This window comes from Manis pentadactyla, chromosome 5 (genome assembly GCF_030020395.1).
Source record: "Manis pentadactyla isolate mManPen7 chromosome 5, mManPen7.hap1, whole genome shotgun sequence".
Lineage (NCBI taxonomy): Eukaryota > Metazoa > Chordata > Mammalia > Pholidota > Manidae > Manis > Manis pentadactyla.
The window spans coordinates 93,323,710-93,342,708 of record NC_080023.1 but is presented as its reverse complement, the minus strand read 5'-3'; the positions used below and the strand labels follow the sequence as shown (position 1 = coordinate 93,342,708).

At 38.4% G+C, this 18,999-nt stretch overlaps 1 protein-coding gene across 1 annotated transcript in view; it reads right to left on the bottom strand.

Annotated features, from left to right (window-relative positions):
* ENPEP (glutamyl aminopeptidase) overlaps window positions 1-18,999 on the bottom strand; it is a 90,036-nt gene that overhangs the window by 61,192 nt on the left and 9,845 nt on the right. The window contains exons 2-3 of the mRNA XM_036920865.2: window positions 16,831-16,972; window positions 14,669-14,800 (exon numbers count right to left, since the gene is read on the bottom strand). Of these exons, the coding sequence (XP_036776760.1) occupies window positions 14,669-14,800; window positions 16,831-16,972 (274 nt within the window). The remainder of the gene's footprint in view (window positions 1-14,668; window positions 14,801-16,830; window positions 16,973-18,999) is intronic.

Sequence of the window (18,999 nt, the reverse complement as noted above, 5' to 3'; positions counted from 1 at the left end):
GGAATTTGAGAGATGGGATTTAAGTAAGTCCATGATAATTGATTCCTGATTAATTGCTGTGACTTCATTTGTGTAATCATTATGACTAATCATTAGTCTTATTGAGTACTTAAAAATTTCCAGGTAATGTGATAAGCACTTTCCATACAGTGTCTCACTTTACACATCAATTCTATGAATCTGACACTACTAATAATAGTAGAAAATAATATTTTGCCTCACTGATGATAACTTTACCTCAAGCTTTCACTAGTCCAGTTCTTAAATCAAAAGAGTTCTGAAAGTCTTGCTTTTTATATGTTTAGGCAAACTAATTTAGCAGTATCATCTGACCTGAACTGATAGTTCTTTTTTATCATCCTTATTTTTCTCACTACAAAAATATTGCTGCAGACATACTACTGTTTGATTATAAGGTGCGGCCCCAGATCCTGCTGTAATTACCCAATAATATGCAATAATTACACCATATTACATTTCATAAGGCAGAAAATTTCTGAATTCTGGCATACAACTAGCCACAAAAGTTTTAGATAAGGATTGTAGAGCTCTCTTTTGAATTACAGAGTTTGAAGTGTTTTAAAAGTAAACTTCCTCCTTTCTATGTGAGGATAAATGAAGCCTTAAGGAAAATTGACACTGGAGTTCAGTCCGAAGTTTGTTTTTACTACATCCTACTGCTTCTTTTCTCTACTCTTAAAAACAAAAGCTGACTTTCCCTAGCTGCAGAGCAAAGATAATGGCATGTCTCATAGAGTCACTGTGGGCTTCAGTAAGTGAAGGCACGAGCATTGCTTGGCAGGCTGTGTTCTGTGTGTCCAGTGAAGACATTAGTGCTGTTCCAGATAACATACTAATCATTAACCTTTGTGATTTTCTTTGTCTGCGTTCCTCATAGGTAAATGATAGCCACATTATGGGATCCATATCACCATTAGGAGCATTAGGAGAATTCAGGGGATACAAGTGAAAGTTGAGTTTTGACTTCCAAAATGGGCTTTTAGTGCCCACACAATAAATTTGAAAGCCAAAACCTCTTGATTTGCTAAGTCTGGTTGGAAAGGCTTTTAGCAATAAAACAGGAAGCCAGGAAAAAAAAGCAAACCACAGAGTTTATGCTGTAAAAAATAGATTGGAAAGAGAATAGAGGGAGGCCAGGGCGGCTTTCTCAAAAAACTAGATGTCACCTGAGCCAGGAGAAGGGATAGTGAGGTTGGTGGGGCAAGATTCTGGAGGGGCGTGTTAGGGTCTGAGGGGAGGGCACTGAGCTTAGAAAGATCACATGAACAGAAAGGAATTAGCTTGAACAGACAGCCAGACACCACTGCCACCATCAGCCTCATCAGAAGCCTGGCCAGTGCCTGCAGATTTCCTTGGGAGCACTGAATGTAAGCTGTGCCCTGGGGCCCTGTTCTTACTGTCTTTTGTCTGCTGAGTATCTTCTGTCAATAAGGGTGACCATGCACCCAGCTTGCCCAGGAATGTCCCAGGAATGTATGTCTGTGCTAATCTGTTTATACCTCTTGTCCCAGACAGTATCTAATCTATTATTTATATCCTATAGATGATAAAGTAGGTGGTCACTCTACCTATCTACAACTGCCTGCATTTCCACTACTGATCATCCAACAGCATTAGCACCTGTTCATCTCTTAAGGTTTTGCAAACTTTCAACTGAACAGCTCGAAACAGACACACCCTTTTGTATGGCCAGGGCCCCCTACAACTGAAGGTGAGGTCTTTGGCATTCAAAGGGATGGTAAGACCATCAAAGACCTGAAAACATACGTGGGTGACACTGGACAATAGTGACCACTCTGTTCCACATCTCAACTGAAGTACAGATGTCTTAGCATATTTCACTCCCATCAGGGCTTAGTATCCTCCTTGTGCACACAGAAGGTACTCAATAAAGACTGATAAAACAATCTGATTGAAGGGACCCTCTATTTCATCATCAGTGCTGATGTAGCCAGGATGACAAAGAAAAAAGATTTCTATACTGTTTTTAATTCTTTAAGTGCATATTAAGGTACATAGTTGATATTACTGAATCTGCCATCAATGTGTTTAATGTTACAAGTTTATATTCTTCTAAACGTTCTTCCATCAGTAAGCAGAAAGTTGGGAGGGGAAGGTTGCTTGGCGGAAAGGTATATTTGATACATTGTTTTTTTCTCAAGTTTTACTTGTGGCTACTTTATCACAGCAATGTGACATGGTCTTCCTAAACTTAGTTAACCCCTTATCTGTAGACAAATTATTATAAATATGCAAAACCTGAGCTCAAAGTTTGGGTAACTAAGGACTGTTTTTCTGCTATGGCTTTGCAGGTTCAAAACATGCTCAGAACTTTTGAATTCAGAACTCAGCTGCTATGATGTGCTGTTTCTGAAGAAATCCAGTATTGTTCCTCAAGTTTATTGGCAGCTTACTTTCCATTTAAGTCAAATTTTAAGTTGTTTGATGCTTGGTGATTGTTACTGCAGTAGAATTTTTTAAAAGCAAACAATAAATATTTTAAAATCTAACTTACCTCATAGAATTTTAAAGTTTTTTATTAATATTATGTTTACATTTTTGTAAAGTTAAATAAAAATAAGAATTACCAGCAATCTTCTATGGCTACCAAAATTAAATACTTTCCTTTGGGAAAGATTAAGAGGCCTTAATTTAGGATAGCCCTTCCAGTAAAGAAGTGAATTTAAAAAAAAAACCTCATAAAAATGTTATAAAAAAAAAAAAAGAAAGCCACATAGAGGGGCGGAAGATGGCGGCGTGAGTAGAGCAGCGGAAATCTCCTCCCAAAACCGCATATATCTATGAAAATATAACAAAGACAACCCTTCCTAGAATAAAGACCAGAGGACACAGGACAATATCCAGACCACATCCGCACCTGAGAGAACCCAGCGCCTCGCGAAGGGGGTAAGATACAAGCCCCGGCCCCGCGGGAGCCGAGCGCCCCTCCCCCCAGCTCCCGGCGGGAGAAGAGCAGGCAGAGCGGGAGGGAGACGGAGCCCAGGACTGCCGAACACCCAGCCCCAGCCATCCGGGCAAGAGTGCAGGGCGCTCGATACTAGGAAAACAGGGCAGCAAGAACAGTGAACAGGCACTGGAGGCTGGGCGACAGAGGACATAAGAAAAGCGTGCGACCATTTTTTTTTTTTTGCTTTTTTGCTGTTTTGTTTTGGCGAGCGCCTTTTGGAAGTCTTAAAGGGATAGGGATCCCAATACTAGGGAAACAGGGCAGAAAGAAAAGTGAGCAGAGGCCTGAGGCTGGCACCGGAGAATAAAGAAAAACGAACAACCACCTTTTTTTTTTTTTTTTAATTAAAAACTTTTTTTTTTAATTTAAAATTTTCTTTTTCTTTTTTTTTTTTTGGTGGTCGTTGTTTTGTTTTGGCGGGTGCTTTTTGGAAGTCTTAAAGGGGCAGGGCGGGTCACTTAATCCAGAGGTAGGGAATCCGGGGATCTCTGGGCACCCTAACCCCAGGGCTGCAGGGAGCAGGGAGGCCCCTTACGGAGATAAATAGCCTCCCAGCAGCTCCTGCTCCAACGCGACTCCACCACTTTGGAGTAGCTGCCCGAGCCAGGCCACGCCCACAGCAACAGCGGAGATTAACTCCATAGCAGCCGGGCAGGAAGCAGAAACCCTGTCTGCGCGCAGCTGCACAGCACAAGGCACTAGAGGTCGCTGTTCTCCCAGGAGAGGAGGGCCACAAACCAACAAGAAGGGAAGTTCTTCCAGCCGTCACTCGTCCCAGCTCTGCAAACTATTCCTATCACCATGAAAAGGCAAAGCTACAGGCAGACAAAGATCACAGAGACAACACCAGAGAAGGAGACAGACCTAACCAGTCTTCCTGACAAAGAATTCAAAATAAGAATCATAAACATGCTGACAGAGATGCAGAGAAATACGCAAGAGAAATGGGATGAAGTCCGGAGTGAGATCACAGATGCCAGAAAGGAGATCGCAGAAATGAAACAAACTCTGGAGGGGTTTATAAGCAGAATGGATAGAATGCAAGAGGCCATTGATGGAATTGAAATCAGAGAACAGGAACGCATAGAAGCTGACATAGAGAGAGACAAAAGGATCTCCAGGAATGAAACAATATTAAGGGAACTGTGTGACCAATCCAAAAGGAACAATATCCGTATTATAGGGGTCCCAGAAGAAGAAGAGAGAGGAAAAGAGATGGAAAGTATCTTAGAAGAAATAATTGCTGAAAACTTCCCCAAACTGGGGGAGGAAGTAATCGAACAGACCACGGAAATAAACAGAACCCCCAACAGAAAGGATCCAAGAAGGGCAACACCAAGACACATAATAATTAAAATGGCAAAGATCAAGGACAAGGAAAGAGTGTTAAAGGCAGCTAGAGAGAAAAAGGTCACCTATAAAGGGAAACCCATCAGGCTAACGTCAGATTTCTCAACAGAAACCCTACAGGCCAGAAGAGAATGGCATGATATATTTAATACAATGAAACAGAAGGGCCTTGAACCAAGGATACTGTATCCAGCACGACTATCATTCAAATATGACGGTGGGATTAAACAATTCCCAGACAAACAAAAGCTGAGGGAATTTGCTTTCCACAAACCACCTCTACAGAACATCTTACGGGGACTGCTCTAGATGGGAGCACTCCTAGAAAGAGCACAGCACAAAACACCGAACATAAGAAGAATCGAGGAGGAGGAACAAGAAGGGAGAGAAGAAAAGAATCTCCAGACAGTGTATATAACAGCTCAATAAGAGAGCTAAGTTAGGCAGTAAGATACTAAAGAGGCTAACCTTGAACCTTTGGTAACCACGAATTTAAAGCCTGCAATGGCAATAAGTACATATCTTTCAATAGTCACCCTAAATGTTAATGGGTTGAATGCACCAATCAAAAGACACAGAGTAACAGAATGGATAAAAAAGCAAGACCCATCTATATGCTGCTTACAAGAAACTCACCTCAAACCCAAAGACATGTACAGACTAAAAGTCAAGGGATGGAAAAACATATTTCAAGCAAACAACAGTGAGAAGAAAGCAGGGGTTGCAGTACTAATATCAGACAAAATAGACTTCAAAACAAATAAACTAACAAGAGATAAAGAAGGACACTACATAATGACAAAGGGCTCAGTCCAACAAGAGGATATAACCATTCTAAATATATATGCACCCAACACAGGAGCACCAGCATATGTCAAACAAATACTAATAGAACTAAAGGGGGATAGAGACTGCAATGCATTCATTCTAGGAGACTTCAACACACCACTCACCCCAAAGGATAGATCCACTGGGCAGAAAATAAGTAAGGACACGGAAGCACTGAACAACACAGTAGAGCAGATGGACCTAATAGACATCTATAGAACTCTACATCCAAAAGCAGCGGGATATACATTCTTCTCAAGTGCACATGGAACATTCTCCAGAATAGACCACATACTAGGCCACAAAAAGAGCCTCAGAAAATTCCAAAAGATTGAAATCCTACCAACCAACTTTTCAGACCACAAAGGCATAAAACTAGAAATAAACTGTACAAAGAAAGCAAAGAGGCTCACAAACACATGGAGGCTTAACAACACGCTCCTAAATAATCAATGGATCAATGACCAAATCAAAATGGAGATCCAGCAATATATGGAAACAAATGACAACAACAACACTAAGCCCCAACTTCTGTGGGACACAGCAAAAGTAGTCTTAAGAGGAAAGTATATAGCAATCCAAGCATATTTAAAAAAGGAAGAGCAATCCCAAATGAATGGTCTAATGTCACAATTATCGAAATTGGAAAAAGAAGAACAGATGAGGCCTAAGGTCAGCAGAAGGAGGGACATAATAAAGATCAGAGAAGAAATAAACAAAATTGAGAAGAATAAAACAATAGCAAAAATCAATGAAACCAAGAGCTGGTTCTTCAAGAAAATAAACAAAATAGATAAGCCTCTAGCCAGACTTATTAAGAAGAAAAGAGAGTCAACACAAATCAACAGTATCAGAAACGAGAAAGGAAAAATCACGACGGACCCCATGGAAATGCAAAGAATTATTGGAGAATACTATGAAAACCTATATGCTAACAAGCTGGTAAACCTAGGAGAAATGGATAACTTCCTAGAAAAATATAACCTTCCAAGATTGACCCAGGAAGAAACAGAAAATCTAAACAGACCAATTACCAGCAACGAAATTGAAGCGGTAATCAAAAAACTACCAAAGAACAAAACCCCCGGGCCAGATGGATTTACCTCGGAATTTTATCAGACATACAGGGAAGACATAATACCCATTCTCCTTAAAGTTTTCCTAAAAATAGAGGAGGAGGGGATACTCCCAAACTCATTCTATGAAGCTAACATCACCCTAATACCAAAACCAGGCAAAGACCCCACCAAAAAAGAAAACTACAGACCAATATCCCTGATGAACGTAGATGCAAAAATACTCAACAAAATATTAGCAAACCGAATTCAAAAATACATCAACAGGATCATACACCATGAACAAGTGGGATTCATCCCAGGGATGCAAGGATGGTACAACATTCGAAAGTCCATCAACATCATCCACCACATCAACAAAAAGAAAGACAAAAACCACGTGATCATCTCCATAGATGCTGAAAAAGCATTTGACAAAGTTCAACATCCATTCATGTTAAAAACTCTCAGCAAAATGGGAATAGAGGGCAAGTACCTCAACATAATAAAGGCCATCTATGATAAACCCACAGCCAACATTATATTGAACAGCGAGAAGCTGAAAGCATTTCCTCTGAGATCGGGAACTAGACAGGGATGCCCACTCTCTCCACTGTTATTTAACATAGTACTGGAGGTCCTAGCCACGGCAATTAGACAAAATAAAGAAATACAAGGAATCCAGATTGGTAAAGAAGAAGTTAAACTGTCACTATTTGCAGATGACATGATACTGTTCATAAAAAACCCTAAAGACTCCACCCCAAAACTACTAGAACTGATATTGGAATACAGCAAAGTTGCAGGATACAATATCAACACACAGAAATCTGTGGCTTTCCTATATACTAACAATGAACCAACAGAAACAGAAATCAGGAAAACAACTCCATTCACAATTGCATCAAAAAAAATAAAATACCTAGGAATAAACCTAACCAAAGAAGTGAAAGACTTATACTCTGAAAACTACAAGTCACTCTTAAGAGAAATTAAAGGGGACACTAACAGATGGAAACTCATCCCATGCTCGTGGCTAGGAAGAATTAATATCGTCAAAATGGCCATCCTGCCCAAAGCAATATACAGATTTGATGCAATCCCTATGAAACTACCAGCAACATTCTTCAATGAACTGGAACAAATAATTCAAAAATTCATATGGAAACACCAAAGAACCCGAATAGCCAAAGCAATCCTGAGAAAGAAGAATAAAGTAGGGGGGATCTCACTCCCCAACTTCAAGCTCTACTATAAAGCCATAGTAATCAAGACAATTTGGTACTGGCACAAGAACAGAGCCACAGACCAATGGAACAGACTAGAGAATCCAGACATTAACCCAGACATATATGGTCAATTAATATTTGATAAAGGAGCCATGGACATACAATGGCGAAATGACAGTCTCTTCAACAGGTGGTGCTGGCAAAACTGGACAGCTACATGTAGGAGAATGAAACTGGACCATTGTCTAACCCCATATACAAAAGTAAACTCAAAATGGATCAAAGACCTGAATGTAAGCCATGAAACCATTAAACTCTTGGAAGAAAACATAGGCGAAAACCTCTTAGACATAAACATGAGTGACCTCTTCTTGAACATATCTCCCCGGGCAAGGAAAACAACAGCAAAAATGAGTAAGTGGGACTATATTAAACTGAAAAGCTTCTGTACAGCAAAAGACACCATCAATAGAACAAGAAGGATCCCTACAGTATGGGAGAATATATTTGAAAATGACACATCCGATAAAGGCTTGACGTCCAGAATATATAAAGAGCTCACACGCCTCAACAAACAAAAAACAAATAACCCAATTAAAAAATGGGCAGAGGAACTGAACAGACAGTTCTCCAAAAAAGAAATACAGATGGCCAACAGACACATGAAAAGATGCTCCACATCCCTAATTATCAGAGAAATGCAAATTAAAACTACAATGAGGTATCACCTCACACCAGTAAGGATGGCTGCCATCCAAAAGACAAACAACAACAAATGTTGGCGAGGCTGTGGAGAAAGGGGAACCCTCCTACACTGCTGGTGGGAATGTAAGTTAGTTCAACCATTGTGGAAAGCAGTATGGAGGTACATCAAAATGCTCAAAACAGACTTACCATTTGACCCAGGAATTCCACTCCTAGGAATTTACCCTAAGAATGCAGCAATCAAGTTTGAGAAAGACAGATGCACCCCTATGTTTATTGCAGCACTATTTACAATAGCCAAGAATTGGAAGCAACCTAAATGTCCATCAATAGATGAATGGATAAAGAAGATGTGGTACATATACACAATGGAATACTACTCAGCCATAAGAAAAGGGCAAAACCAATCATTTGCAGCAACATGGATGGAGCTGGAGGGTATTATGCTCAGTGAAACAAGCCAAGCGGAGAAAGAGAAATACCAAATGATTTCACTTATCTGTGGAATATAAGAACAAAGGAAAAACTGAAGGAACAGAACAGCAGCAGAATCACAGAACTCAAGAATGGACTAACAGGTACCAAAGGGAAAGGGATTGGGGAGGATGGGTGGGTAGGGAGGGATAAGGGGGGGAGAAGTAGGGTGGTATTAAGATTAACATGCATGGGGGGGTAGGAGAAAAGGGAGGGCTATACAACACAGAGAAGGCAAGTAGTGATTCTACAACATTTTGCTATGCTGATGGACAGTGACTGTAAAGGGGTTTATAGGGGAGACCTGGTATAGGGGAGAGCCTAGTAAACATAATATTCGTCATGTAAGTGTAGATTAGTGATACCAAAAACAAAGCAAAAAAAAAAAAAGGGCAGTTCCTGTGTGGTAACCTCCAACGAGTTCTACACAAGGGTATAAAGGGCATATAAAAGTGTAGGCAAAGGGTCTGTTTGTGTTTATACAGAGGATCAAAGCCTAATTGGGCTACCCCGAAAATGAACTAAGATACGATATGAAAAAGAACTTCCAACATCAGCACTCTCTGGAAGACTCATGCCAGAAGATGATCATCAAAAAACCCCAACAAAGATCCACGCACTGCTACAGCTGTAGATGCACTCATCCCACCAGTTCCTGGACTTGCCATGGGAATGAGGAAGGAGATATCTAAGCTGACCTGTGCATACAGTAAAACAACAAATTTGACTGGATCTATACTGTTGGAACTCAACCAAGAATTTGGAGAAGTGCAAATTGTAGCGCTCCAAAGTCTTACAACTACAGACTATTTACTGTTAAAAGAACATATGGCATGTGAACAGTCCCCAGGAATGGGTTGTTTTAATTTGTCTGATTTCTCTCAGACTGTTCAAGTTCAGTTGGACAATATCCACCATATCATAGATAAGTTTTCACAAATGCCTAAGGTGCCTAACTGGTTTTCTTGGTTTCACTGGAGATGGCTGGTAATTACAGGTATGCTTTGGTTATGTAACTATACTCCTATTATGTTAATGTGTGTGCGCAATTTAAGTAGTAGCTTAAAACCTATACATGCTGAAGTTACTCTACAAGAAGATATGTCAAAGAAATAATCAATCGTCCCATGTTTTCTTCCGCCTGCTACTTCTATAGCTTTTCTTCTTCCTTCCTAATTACAACCCTTAAATAGAATTCGTGCCTCATATCAAATTTACCAAGTATCATAATTCTTCCAAGTGGTAAAGATACCTCAAGACAAATGCTGGGCATAGAAGCCACAGGGCATAAATATGCAAAGAATTAAAAAGCTAACCTTTTCAAACAATAAGGCTTCCCTCTCACTTACCAACTTCACATTTCCCTGTATGGCCCCGGAAGATGACTGGTTAGCCAGAGACGGGTAAGATTCCTCAAGGGAGGAACAACCTAAGACAGGCACAGTCGCAGGGGGGCCATCAGGTGAGAAATTTTGGATCAACAGAGGTGAGGCTTAGAACCTCACCCCCCCGTTCTGAGAGAAATCTTCTGCATACGTGGATGTTTTATTGCCCTGGTCTAGCTTGGATTAACACATAGTCTACAGGCACACACCTGATCATCTACATTTGCTCTCTTACAACACTAAACTATGTTTTCTACCTTTATCTTGTATCTACCTACCACTTCAGCATTTTATTAAAAATAATAATAATAAAGAGAGAAATGTGGTATCCACATATAAATCAAGTATAAAAACCAAATGAGTATTCATATTTGAACTGACTGTTTATAGTTCATAATGCATGAGCAAAACCGAAGGTTTCTGTGATGACTGCCCTTGTACTGTTCACTATGTAACTTATTCATTATGTAAGAATTTGTTCTCCATGTAAGAACTTGTTTGTTATGCCTCAGAAGATTGGAGACTGACGAAAATTAGGCTTGGGGTGGATTAATGATTGTGCATTGAGCATTGACTCCCCTATACAGAATTTTATTGTCGTTAACAACCATTTGATCAATAAATATGAGAGATGCCCTCACAAAAAAAAAAAAAAAAAAAAAAGGACAGACTTCCAATGGTAAAGTAAATAAGTAACCGGGATGTAATGTATAGCATAAGGAATATAGTCAAGATATTGTAACAGCTTGGTAGGGTGATAGCTGGAACCTAGAATTATGTATATAAATGTTCTTCCACTGTGTTGTACACTTGAAACTAATGTAATGTAATACTGTGCGTCAACTACCCTTCAATAAAAAATAATTATTTTAAAAAAAAAATGTTATAAAAATCAAAATGGTTAAGTACATGTACTTGGGTGGGGTCCCAGACAGAGAGACCAGAGAGGGACGAGGAAGCTGGAGATAGGCAAATACCCTTCAAGTAACTAAGTACTGAGAAGTCTGTGGTGCCCTTTCTATGTAATTCAAAGTAGGACAAAAGCAAAGTGTCAAAAAACATTTTTTAAAAGTGTAAGAGGATATAAAAATGTTTTTATAAATCAAAATAACAAATGCAGTAATTTTCTTTTGGAAACCCAAACACTTTTATCTGATTATTTTTCTCATTTTGGAGGGGCCCATTTTGCTTATGCCCTAAACAAACCCTTGCTTAGTCTGTTGGTTAGTCCTTCCATCAGTGGCTGGCCTCAATTATTGCTAAATTACTCAAAGTAACTCCTAAAGTTTCTGCGTTTATCAGGATTGAATCAAAATGTAATGCAGCTAATATTCAAAAAAGGAAATATACAGAGTTAAAGGTCTTTTGAGCTACCTTCTAAACTCAGTTGCCTTTTTTCTTAATTTTTTGGGATTGGGCCCTCTGATTTTTTCCTCATGAGCAACAAGGACATTTTAAACATAATGAATATAATTCAACTAATATCTGCTATGCTCTCTGCAAGTAAATAATTAAGGAGAACATAGGTCTTGATTCTGTGTTTATTAATATAAAGGAACTCTTATTGGAATGGTGAACTACCCAAGAGAATTTAATCAGGGTATTATAGGTTCTTGGATTCTATATTTCAGTATAATCTGATTATTAATAGCAGGTGATTAATGTACCAGATAATACTGTCAGAGGCAGAGTGGATAAAAATGGTATTTTGATTCATGAAATTTCTACTAAAAATGTTGTCTTACACAAAAACTACCTAACTTCATTTTTTTTTTTTAACTGAAAATGTAATACAGGGTGTTCAGGTCAAGATGGTACAATAAATCAATACTTTGATGTACCCATACTGCTTCTAACATATAGAAATGACAGATGCAATATAAAGATGGCATGCCCACAAGACGTATCAAGGCTTAAACAATATAAGCATCTCCATGGAGTTGATAAAAATACAAAACAGTGGGCAGGAACTGCAGCTATAGGCTTACTGGGCTCTGACTTTAGTGGGAATTACCAACAGGTTACCGGGGGGTCAGAGCCAGGTCATGCTTTGGAAATAATGATTTTAAACTCTTCTTATTATTTCTGATTGTTTTCTCATAGCTTTCTGTTTTTATCTTATGATGATCATATCTTCTTGAATCTCTGAGTGTAATAATTGTATGTATGGGAATATTTAATTTTTTATGCCTTAAAAAATTATCTTTTGTTTTCTTGGTTATCATTATTTACCCCCATGTTTTTCTGTTTATTTGTCTTGGATTTTCTCTTTTATGTTGCTTGTTTACTTTATATATCTGTTTGTCTTAGGTTTTCTGTTCAGGTCTAAGAATGTAGTATTGTGAGGTTAGTGTGGGTTCCTGCTGATGCTGTAGTTAAATAGATTTAAGTAGTTTGGTTTTCCTGTAATTCTCTTTGGAGTGGGACATTGTACTGCAAGCATTTGTACTTGGGTGTCAATAGTTAGATTTCAATTTAAAGTGAGTAGATAGGGAGCCAGGCAGGGAACCTCTCAAATGTCAAACAGGTGGAATTTACCTTGAATTGATAGTCACACTAGATGCCTTGAAGTTCTCCAGTAAGGCTCTGTCCAGCTTTTGAAGAAAGCAGCCCCACAAGTTTTTGCAGAAAGGAAAACTCTGGTTGCCTGTCTTCTGTAGACAGGTGGGGAGAGGGGCACCTACTTTTACTTTTTTCAGATCCACATTCACTTTCAGTGATTCTTCTGACCCAGAGTCTCTGTTTCTGTTCCTTTCTTATCAAATAGATGATCAGAAAATAATACATTATGACAATATTATCTTCATTTTCCACCCAGATGATGAAAATTTCACCAATTTACTGTATAATGCTATGCTATCAGCTTTGATAGAAGAACCATTTAAGAAATATTGACCACTTAAAGGACATTTTGGGATCTTTTGTCAAACTCTATTTCCCATTATGTTATTCCAAATCCTTTGTATAAAATTCATCATTAGTGCCAACTAACTGACTGGTATGGGCTCTAATGACCCACTCAGCCAGTATAGCTACCTTACAAGTAAATGTCCTTGGTCAGAGTACCAGGAGATCAGGTTTGAGCTGGAAATTCAAACTCATTGTCACTAATGGAAATAACTCCAAGTACACTGTCCTCTGCTCATCGGTGGGGTGCATCATATTTATGTATGAATCACATCATCATTAGAGAATTGTTTAGGCTTTCTGCTTGTTGCAGAATAAATTAACTTTTAAAAATTAGAATAAAAAAACTTGCCCAGAATAAATTAACTTTTAAAAATTAGTGCAGAAAACACCTGCTCATAATGAAAGACACACATCCAACTGAATTGTGGGCAATGAAGAAAGTGCCTTCAGACAAAAATTCTATGTTTGCTATGAGATTGGAAGAAAAAACAAGCTGGGCTAATGCTCTTACCTCTATATTAAACAAGGGGAGTACCATTGACAATATTCAGCACCCTATAGAGAAAACAACTTCCTATGTTCAGTGGCATTTCTTTTTCACACCTAATATTATCTATTAGCCACTAGTCATGCTCTTCACCATGCCTGGTGGGCACATCAAAGCAACACACATGTCGCAAGGGATGACAAAAGTCATGATGTGCAGCCCAGTGGAAAAGGTCTTAGGATATCCCTCCATTTGCTATAATTTGAATACAGTATAGGCAGCAGCTAGAAACCAGGTCCAAACCAGGTTGATCTCTCAGTATCAACCCTTACTATACCAGCATTAAGGTACATTTTCCCAGGATGCAGTTATCACAGGAAATAGAGGGATTTGTTCCTTCACACACGTGATTGGTGAGGAGGTAAAGATACTTTCAGAATATCACATTTTCAGAAGGTTTATCAAGGTACAGTATTTGAAAAAGCTTTGGAATTTGAGTCTCTGCCTCTTGCCAGGGGGGTAAACTCTCATCTGTAAACTGGGAGTGATGATTTCTTCCTTATAAAGTTATATTAGAAAGATTTTGACGTTTATATATGTAATATATAGCAACAGAAGTGGGCTAACCAATAGACTAAGAAAGTATTTAGGGCAAAAGCAAAATGGGCTCCTTCACAATGAGAAAAATAATCAGATAAAAGTATTTGGGTTTTCAAAAGAAAAATATTGACTTAGTCATGTTGATTTATAAAAACATTTATATCCTCTTACACTTTTAAAAAGTGCTTTTTGACACAACTTTGCTGTTGTCCTATTTTGAATTACATATAGAAACGGCACCACAGACTTCTCAGTACCTAGTTACTCAAAGGGTATTTAGCTCTGATTTCCTCTTTCCTCTCTGGTCTCTGTCTGGGACCCCAGCCAAATACATGTACTTAACCATTTTAATGAGTTGGGCATGCTCAAATATTTTGTATATTGTGCTGATATATATACATTTTACGAGCTTTGAATTTAGGGTGAATTTTCCTCTTAAAATACTATGTCTGCCATGTTTGTTTATTTTTCACCTGGATCCTTACAGCTTACATTTTTCTATATTGTTCAGTGTATCATCAAACTCACAGGCCCTAGTGACTAATGGGCTTTTCCAGTCTATTGTGTAGGGGGGAAAAAAAGCTATTTAAGAAAAGGTAGAAAATTAATCACAAATACATCAGTGGTAAAATTTTTAAAAATATAATGGGACTCACAGGTATTCCCTTATTTGATTTTCTCTCTACAGAGTCAAACTGATGCACCGCAAAGCACACCAGGTAGGTGCTCATGGGGACAGACTTCTTGAAAGTTGTTTGATTCCATTTATTATCCAGTGACTCTTTTTTCTAGGAAAAACAAAAGAAATTCATTTCTCAAAAGATCAGTCATGTACAAGACAAACAAATGGTTATTCCAAACCTGGTTTTTCTATTCAAAAGTTGAAGCTTAGGGGTAAAAAGGAACTTTACCCCTAAAAAATGATGTTGAAAATACTAAAGGAAAATTCATTTTATTTTTAGTACTGTGAAAGAGTGATTGAACTATGCACCATATGAGGTTTCTCAGGGAGAAATACAACCTTGTGATATAAACTGGACAGTTTATCTTTCTACATTAAGCTCACAATCCTGACCATAATATTTGGGGGGATACTGTGATTCTTATTGAAGAATAGGCTATTGATCAATGCCTTGCATGCAGGAAGAGCCAAGCAGCCATTTGCTGATTTGACGCTGTGCAGCAGGACAATAGCTGTGCCAGGCATAGCAAGATGTTGGGTTCCCTTTTCCATCTCTGGTTGTCTGCACTGAAAACCCAAGGTTTGGGCACGAATGTCATTGCCATGGTTACCATGGAGCGAGAGAAGGAATTCATTACTTTAGGCAACCACTGCCCCCATCTGTCTTGTTTTCTGTCCGTGCCAGCTTTGCCTTCCTCACCGCCAGTCACCAGTGCTAAAACTGCATCTGTGAATACTTGCTCAACTCCTGTTGTACAGTGTTTAAACATTTCCACAGGCGTGTAGCTGTACAATAAGTCACACTACAGGGTGAAGCTTTAAAAGGAGATTAAGTGAGGGAGGCTGGAACAGAATTGATGCATCATTCACAAGGTAATCATGTGTATGCATGCACTTGTAGAGAAGTGTTGGAGCCTCAGCCAGGTTACTCCTAGTAGGGTTAGTTTTCATCTCCTAATGACCCAGAATACTCTCCCCCTTCCATATCTATGGTCTGAGGTTGGTAGAAGGTAAAGAAGTGTACTCAGCACAATGGACAGGACACATGGGAGGCGTGAAGCAGAGGTCAGTTTTCATTCTTTCTTCTCCCACTTGTACTTTCCCTCTTCAATGCCGAACTATTCTAATGGCATTTTACCCTGACACAACCTTCTAGATTAGTGGGTCCTACTTCAAGTTTCTCTTTCTTCTCTCTTCTCCAGTCAAAACTCACTTGATCACATCCCTGACACTAGAAGAAAACAAGTTGATAAAACTCATTCACACTGAGACATGAATGGCTGATGACATCCCTCTTTTTAGCCCTCTGAAAGCTTTTGTTTTATTTTGTTCTTTTTCAAGGAATAGTTATGATTACAAAGGATGCATCTCAATGATGTTATTTCAGAAAGTGGATCAGAAGAATGGGAGCATAATGTAGGCAGGGTGTCTTTCTGGTACCAGGTAGGTGACAACTGTATCTAAGGATGAGCCTGATCCTTTTACACGTCAACTGCATAAGGTATAATAAACCTCGACTTTGAGGTAATGGTGCTTTAGTTAACCACATTATCCATTATGGGGATGAGGAGCAGTGACAGATGACAGAGTCTCATGTTAATAATGACACAGACAGAACTTTCTGTGGCCTATTGTTTTTCCCACATGTAATGAGCACTTCTCATTCGCTAGAAAATCTATGGGCCTGGTGTTCCCTGAGTTGGCTTCTGTACACCAATATTTACATGGTGATTTTTTGCAGTAGCTCTGCAAACACTGGATTTACGTTCAACTGAAAACTAAGAATAGTGACTAGGCCCCTGGATATTTTTAACTCTGTGATTACATTAGTTTGCCACTGACTTGTGACTCGCGGATTCTTTCAGTAAGCAGAGTCCTGCTGATGGATGCCTTCTGTATTCACTCTCGCTTAGAAAACCCAACATGGCTTTTTGACTGGACTGTGGTATCTTGGGTTAAAGACTTGCAGGACTCAAAGAGGAGAGATTGCCAAAATATATTTTCAAGTCTCAAAATAGGCTAGTAGAGCACATTTAATTTTAGGATTCAGTGGGTTCTGTCATAGCAAATCAGGTAATTTACCTGATATTTTAAACAGACTATCTTCACAAACAAACAAAAAACTTCAATACTCACCTCAACTGGCATATTTGAAATTGCCTTATATTCTTTGGGGTGGATGATAGATATTGTAAAAGTCGCCTTTTTGTTGGGTTCATCAAAACAAGGAAAGGATTTCCTGGCATCTGTTGGTTCATGATCAGTGGCTGCTATGCTCCTTAGAAACAAACACACAAACAAACAAAACACAAGTTGCCTCTCCTGACAACCCCTGTGTTTCTATTCCTATATAGCAAAAAAATCAATTATGTAATTATAACTATTGCTTTTGTTGTTGTTTTGGTTTATTTTTTAGTGTGGTACTGAATTTTTTTTCTTTTATTGAAGTATCATTGATATACAATCTTATGTTGGTTTCAAAGGTACAACAGTTCCCCATATTATTAAATCCTCACCCCCCTGTAATGCAGTTACTATCTATCAATGTAGAAAGATATAACTATTGCATTTTTTAAAATGAGTTTCCATCCAAAAAACTATCAGAGAGTTGCCAAAGTCTTTCCTGGAATTTTCAGGTTAACATATAAATGAATATCAGAGACTGCTTCAGATATATTATATGAAGAGTTATATATTTTCATGCCATAACTAAAAATTTATGAACTGTAGATGAGCAAAAATAAATCTAATTATGAGCTATCACTCTTTCCTCCCCCAAACCATTGAGGAACAAATAGATAAACACAAAGCCAAACTCAAGGGTTTGTTTCTAACTGTTTTCTGTCATGGCATAGAGAAGCATATATTCCAGAGTCCCCAGCTCCTGTCCCTAGGAGCACATTCTTTTTTATTTATGTCACAATAGAGACAAAACTCCCAGTTTCATTTCCATGCAATGTCAGTGCTCTGAGCAATCTCCCAGGTGAAGCAAACTTGGCCAGGTTTAAAGTCACTTTTGAAAAGAGAGAATTTTTTATGGCTCTACTAGGCATATGGTTGTGTAAACTAAAATGTTAATGTTTAATGTTTTCATCATTTCAAAGTGGAAATATTTTTTCCAAGTAATTGCTCAAATAAATCAATGCATATATATTTTTTACATGTAGCTATATCACAGTAAGATATTGTACATTTGCTCAGTAGAAGAATAAGCAAAATAGAAAGTCCAAAAAAAGGAAGAGTAAGAAATGTTGACTTATAGTCATTCATTTGTTTAAGGAAAATATATTATCCTTCAGGATTCTCAGAGGATGGTATATCATAAGGAATTCCAAGGTAAGTTGTTAGATCATTCATTCATCAAACAAAAATACATTGAACCCCTTCCTTATACACACACACACACACACACACACACACACACACACACACACACACATGACCACACACACTTGCCAGGCATTATTCTAGGTGCTGAGGGAATAATAAAAAACTAAATAAATAAATAGGGAGAATGACAAGAGCTATATGGGAAATGGGGAAAGTGACAGAGAATGACTCAGGAAAAGTAGTGAGCAACATTCGGTAGAGTGGTAAGAGACTACCTCTTAGAATAGGTAGGTGATGGCTTGCCAAGATCTGCATGATGAGAAAAGCTGGACAGGTGGAGATTAAGGAAAATGTGTTCTACCAGAGGAGGCAGCAAACGCACAATCTCACAGTGGAAAAGAATTTACTGTGGTTAAGGACCTGAAAGGTGTCCAGTGTGGCTGAACTACAGTGACCCAGAGGGACTGGGGCCAGGAGGAGTCTGACAAGGTCAGCAGAAGCCATGGGGAGAGTCTATATTTTGTTTTGATTCAGGGATGTATTATATACATTAATATATCTAAAAAATCATATGCCATAGGTCAACATCCCTCTAGTAAGAAATTAAAATATTTTTAAATGTCTTTTTAAAAACCCTAGATACAGAAATAGCTTGGTAAAAAGTCAGCATAGAAAACTAATCTGTAAAACAGAACCAGAAAAGTGGCTGTTTTTCAAGAGACTGTTGACTGAAGGGAGGGAACTTTCTAGAATGATTGAAAAATTCTACATCTTACTAGGGGTGTGGGTAACAAAGATGTGTACATTCGTCAAAATTCATTGAATTTTGCCCTTAGATTTGTACATTTAATGTGTATAAGTTTTACCTAAAAATAACTGTAAATCAATATTGAACTCTATAAGTAAGTTTGTATTGTTGCAGTAGTGTGGGCTAGCAATTCAGAAACAATGGTCTCTTTATCCTAGGCATGAGCA